The sequence below is a fragment of the Leucoraja erinacea genome, chromosome 36 (assembly GCF_028641065.1).
Source record: "Leucoraja erinacea ecotype New England chromosome 36, Leri_hhj_1, whole genome shotgun sequence".
In the NCBI taxonomy this organism is placed as follows: Eukaryota; Metazoa; Chordata; class Chondrichthyes; order Rajiformes; family Rajidae; genus Leucoraja; species Leucoraja erinaceus.
The window spans coordinates 7,388,129-7,394,128 of NC_073412.1; the positions used below are offsets into that span (position 1 = coordinate 7,388,129).

The 6,000-nt window shown below is 50.2% G+C and overlaps 1 protein-coding gene across 1 annotated transcript in view; it reads right to left on the reverse strand.

The window, feature by feature from the left end:
- The window catches only part of LOC129713606 (stereocilin-like), a 51,850-nt gene that overhangs the window by 10,918 nt on the left and 34,932 nt on the right, over positions 1–6,000 (reverse strand). Inside the window, exons 21-23 of the mRNA XM_055662795.1 lie at positions 4,477–4,762; positions 3,860–4,037; positions 2,741–2,910 (exon numbers count right to left, since the gene is read on the reverse strand). Coding sequence (XP_055518770.1) covers positions 2,741–2,910; positions 3,860–4,037; positions 4,477–4,762 — 634 coding nt within the window. The remainder of the gene's footprint in view (positions 1–2,740; positions 2,911–3,859; positions 4,038–4,476; positions 4,763–6,000) is intronic.

A 6,000-nucleotide genomic window follows, 5' to 3' on the forward strand; every position in this document is an offset into this window, starting at 1 on the left:
AGGATGTTTGGAGCGCGATAACCTGTTCATCCACAATTGTCAGCACAGCCTTATTCAAACCTCTGCGACTCCTACGGATCTATTGCCTCTCAGTTCCAATCATTTCCCCATTCATTTTTTTTTTTACCAATTCTAATTTCTTTTAACTCGTTTTACTTTAGACCTGTCGACCTGTGGACAGGCGGCACAGCGGTAGAGTTGCTGCCTCACAGCGCCAGAGACCCGAGTTTAATCCTGACTACGGGTGCTGTCTGTACAGAGTCTGTACAGCAGTTGTATAGGGCTCTGGTGAGACCACATCTGGAGTATTGTGTACAGTTTTGGTCTCCTAATTTGAGGAAGGACATCCTTGTGATTGAGGCAGTGCAGCGTAGGTTCACGAGATTGATCCCTGGGATGGCGGGACTGTCATATGAGGAAAGATTGAAAAGACTAGGCTTGTATTCACTGTAGTTTAGAAGGATGAGGGGGAATCTTATAGAAACATATAAAATGATAAAAGGACTGGACAAGCTAGATGGAGGATAAATGTTCCCAATGTTGGGTGAGTCCAGAACCAGGGGCCACACAGTCTTAGAATAAAGGGGAGGTCATTTAAGACTGAGGTGAGAAAAAACTTTTTCACCCAGAGAGTTGTGAATTTATGGAATTCCCTGCCACAGAGGGCAGTGGAGGCCAAATCACTGGATGGATTTAAGAGAGAGTTAGATAGAGATCTAGGGGCTAGTGGGGTCAAGGGGGAGAAGGCAGGCAAGGGGTATTTTTAGGGGATGATCAGCCATGATAACAATGAATGGCGATGCAGGCTCGAAGGGCCGAATGGCCTCCTCCTGCACCTATTTTCTATGTTCTATGTACGTTCTCACTGTGACCAGCGTGTGTTTTGTCCGGGACTCTGGGTTCCTCCCACACTCCAAAGACGTATAGTTTTGTAGGTTAATTAGCCTGTAAAATTGCCCCTAGTGTTTGGCACTAGCGAACCTTACAGCGAATGCAGCGCCGGAGACCCAGGTTCAATCCCGACTACGGGTGCTGTCTGTACGACGTCCAAGAGTCAAGAGAGTTTATTGTCATGTGTCCCAGATAGGACAAAGCAATTCTTGCTTTGCTTCAGCACAACAGAATATAGTAGGTATGAACACAGAACAGATCAGTGTGTCCATACACCATTATATAAATATACGCACACATGAATAAATAAACAGATAAAGTGCAAATAAACAGATAATGGGCTATTAATGTTCAGAGTTTTGTTTGAGTTGAGTTTAATAGCCTGATGGCTGTGGGGAAGTAGCTATTCCTGAACCTGGACGTTGCAGTCTTCAGGCTCCTGTACCTTCTACCTGAAGGTAGCAGGGAGATGAGTGTGTGGCCAGGATGTTGTGGGTCCTTGATGATGCTGCCAGCCTCTTTGAGGCGGCGACTGCGTTTGTACGTTCCTCCCGTGACCTGCGTGGGTTTCCCCCGAGATTTTTCCAACCACGCTCCAAAGACGTGCAGACAATTTATCGCCAGCGATCAGCGGCTAATTGCAGCAACTTGCTTCCTGTCATTTGGAGAGGTTGGCGCTCGTGCTGGTTTGCAGAAAGCGGACAACATTCACGGGAGCAGAAGCTCACTCACCCAGGAACTGGAGTAGATAGAGGAGGAAGGGTGGAGTCAAGCAGGGAAGGAACGAGGGGGGAGAGAGAATGGGCTGAAGCAATGGGTCTGGCCCAAGGTCCCTGTGGACATTGGACGGGAGGGCAGGTGACCATGGGGGCAATGGAAGCCCACACAGTTGGGATGGGAGCTGTGGAAGGACATCTCCCAATGAAATGATGTTGGTAACTGGGACTCAGTCATATGCTGAGAGAGAATGGAGCAGCTGGGCTTGTACACTCTGGAGTTTAGAAGGGCGAGAGGTGATCTCATTGAAACATACAAGATTGTTAAGGGCTTGGACACGCTAGAGGCAGGAAACATGTTCCCGATGTTGGGGGAGTCCAGAACCAGGGGCCACACACAGTTTAAGAATAAGGAGTAAGCCATTTAGAACGGAGACGAGGAAACACTTTTTCTCAGAGAGTGGTGAGTCTGTGGAATTCTCTGCCTCAGAAGACGGTGGAGGCAGGTTCTCTGGATGGTTTCAAGAGATGACTAGATAGGGCTCTTAAAGATAACAGAGTTAGGGGATATGGGGAGAAGGCAGGAATGGGGTACTGATTGGGGATGATCAGCCATGATCACATTGAATGGCGGTGCTGGCTCGAAGGGCCGAATGGCCTACTCCTGCACCTACTGGCTATTGTCAGTTACCTGCGTAGAAACATAGAAAATAGGTACAGGAGTAGGCCATTCGGCCCTTCGAGCCTGCACCGCCATTCAATATGATCATGGCTGATCATCCAACTCAGTATCCCGTACCTGCCTTCTCTCCATACCCCCTGATCCCCTTAGCCACAAGGGCCACATCTAACTCCCTCTTAAATATAGCCAATGAACTGGCCTCAACTACCCTCTGTGGCAGAGAATTCCACAGATTCCTGCAGTTGGCCCATAGCCCTCCAAACCCTCCCAATCTATGTGTCTGTTCAAAGATATGGTGTCCAATGATGTAGACCTCCCTCCCCAAATGCCTCAGCCCCACCCCACACTCTCCCTTTCTCTCCCACCCCCATGGTTGGCCATCCTCGGGCCTGGTGGCATGAACCCTACCTGGAGCCTTGCCCCCAGGGTGCTTGTAGAGGCACTGACCCACCTGCTTGGCCTTTGACACCAGGATCTTCAGCTGCTCCATGGACAGGTCCTGGTCACTGCCCAGAATTTCCAGACAGTCGGCAAACTGGTCGTCCGCCATCCCAGCGAGCTGGCTGCTGCTCCAGGCGGCTGGGAAGGTCGCCTTGATGTCAATGCAGTCGGGGCTGCCGTCTAGACAGGGGGGGGGAAGCAAAAGTGAGGTTCACCTTTAGGCTTTGGACATGCAGTGTGGAAACAGGCCCTTCGGCCCATCTAGTCCACGCCAACCAGCGATCACCCCGCACACTAACACTATCCTGCACACACACGCGCTCGCACCAGAGACAATTTACAATCATTACCGACCCCAATTAGCCGACAAACCTGGAGTGTGGGAGGAAACCTGAGCACCCAGAGAAAACCCACACGATCACAGTGAGAACGTGCAAACTCCGTACGGGCAGCACCCGCAGTCAGGATCGAACCCCAGTCTCTAGTTTCCTGCCTTTACCGTGTCCAATCCCTTAATAATCTCATATGTTTCAATAAGATAGCCTCTCATCCTTCTAAATTCCAGAGTGTACAGTATCTATCTTCTATATCTATCTATCTATCTATCTATCTATCTATCTATCTATCTATCTATCTATCTATCTATCTATCTATCTATCTATCTATCTATCTATCTATCTATATATATAAATATAAACTCAAATCAGTCCGCCTGCAGTACGGATCCCTTCCTGCCTTTCGATTCGTTGACGGCTGCTCCTTCCTCAGCTTCCAACACACTTCGGAACAAAGTTGCAAGACAGGAACACTGAACTTTTCACTGCTGCAGCAGGCAGGGATTTTTTCTAAAGAGGCAGGGGAGTGCTGGAAACTTACATTTGAGAACGGCTTCAGTTCCATTGGAGGAGACGGGTGCATGGTGGAATATTGGGTTGGGGGATCACACCATTGGGGGAGCAGACCCAACGGGTCTGCACTTGGTCTAGTAAAATCTAAAGACTGCTTTCCAGTTTACTTTGGAGATATGGCGCAGGTGACATGACAATAACAAACCACTAATGATACCGAAACTCCTCCGCACATTGTAGCCCCAACCCATTGCCAGCGCTGGATCCAGCTGCCCACTGACCTCGACGTTGTTTCACGATGCTCTTGATGGAGCTCACGGCCAGGCTCTGCTTCTTGCTGAGGAGGGAGGCGCGCGCCGAGTGGCTCTGCTGCCCGCGGCAGAGTCTGCCCACCTCGCCTCGCCCCCACCGGCCCTCACCACGCACCACCAGCTCCACCGTCTCCGGGTTCAGCACCTCCTGCCGGGAGCAGGGAAAGGGGGAGACAATCACAGGGGGAGACAATCCAACCTCAGCGTGGACAGCATGGACAACGTGGGCCGAAGGGCCTGTCCCGTGCTGCAGTTGGGTACCACCAAAACCTCAGAGGGCGAGGGAGTTTCATCTCATTGAAACATATAAGATTATTAAGGGCTTGGACTCGCTAGAGGCAGGAAACATCTTCCCGATGTTGGGGGAGTCCAGAACCAGGAGCCACACACAGATTAAGAATAAGGAGTAAGCCATTTAGAACAGAGGCAAGGAAACACTTTTTCTCACAGAGAGTGGCGAGTCTGTGGAATTTTCTGCCTCAGAGAATTCCACAGACTCACCACTCTCTGTGAGAAAAGCTGTTTCCTCGTCTCCAAGGGCGGTGGAGGCAGATACTCTGGATGCTTTCAAGAGAGAGCTAGATAGGGCTCTTAAAAATAGCAGAGTCAGGGGATATATGGAGGAGGCAGGAACGGGGTACAGATTGGGGATGATCAGCCATGATCACATTGAATGGCGGTGCTGGCACGACAAGTCTACTCAATGTCCAGAGGTGGGAAGCAGAAATGCGGAGGCCTTTCCCGCCCGCGTTCCTCACCGTCTCGGCCTGCGAGACCCCTACCTGTGGCAGTCTGTGTATGTCCTCGGGCAGGAGCGTGAAGGCAAGTCGGTCCACAAACTCCATCTGCTGCAGGTTCCAGCCAGAGGCATCCCTGCAAATCAAACAACGCAACATTCACATTTCACCAGACTAAAGGGCCTGTCCCACTTTCACCACCCAACTCACGACATTTTTCATCATGTTGAAAAAAAAAAAAAAGCTCAGACCTACTTGATGCCACAAGTACCTACGACCAACATCACGTGACGACCTCGTGACGACCATGCTGCGAGTAGGAGTCAAGGGCAAACTCAGCAGAGGTCGTGAATTAGGTCGTGAAAGTGGGACAGGCCCTTAATCGCTCCATGATTGTTGCAACCTCCACCTGCCCTGCAACCTCAAGATCTCCCCCCAATTCTGGCCTCTTGTCCATCACCAAATGTAACCAAAACACAAAGTGTTGGAAGACCTCAGTGGGCAGCACAGTGTTGCAACGGTAGAGTTGCTGCCTCACAGCGCCAGACACCCCGGTTCTATCCTGACTACGGGCGCTGTCTGTACGGAGTCTGTATGTTCTCCCCGTGTCCTGCGTGGGTTTTCTCCGGGTGTTCCGGTTTCCACCCACCCTTCAAAGATGTGCAGGTTTGTAGGTTGATTGGCTTCAATAAAAAATTGTAAATTGTCGCTAGTGTGTAGGACAGTGTTGGTGTACGGGGGATTGTTGGTTGGCGGGGACTCGGTGCGAAGGCCCTTTATTGCAATGTGAGACTATGGCGAGCAAGATAGTCAACTCGTCGAAAAAGACGTAGTACAGTCATGGGTAATTTTCGGCCCCATTTCCGTAACCGGCTTCCGTCTCCGCACCAAAGATCCCGTCGTAGCGGAGCAAAGACACTAGTGCGGAGACGGAAGCCGGTTACGGAAACATCCTCGTAAAAATAGAAGTTATTTGGTAAAATTCTTCTCCTCATTTTCAGAATTATAATTTATTAACACAAACTGTTTCCCCACAACGTTGATTACACTGCGAGTCGGGTCGGGTTACTGAAATGGATGAAAAAATGGCCCACGTTCCACTCCGTTGCGTACTACATTTAGAAGAAGTGGTCTATCTTGCTCCGCTATAGGATCTTTGGTGAAGACTGCAATAAATGGCAGAGAGTTGTGGATGCAGACAAGTCCAGCATATAGAACAGCCGAAACAATGTCGACTCCCTCTACACTTCACGCTGCCTCGGGAAAGCAGCCAACATAATCACGGACCACTCCCACCCATTCATTCCCTCTTCTCCCCACTCCCATCGGCAGAAGTTTGAAAATGCATACCATCAGATTCGGTGGCAACTTCAT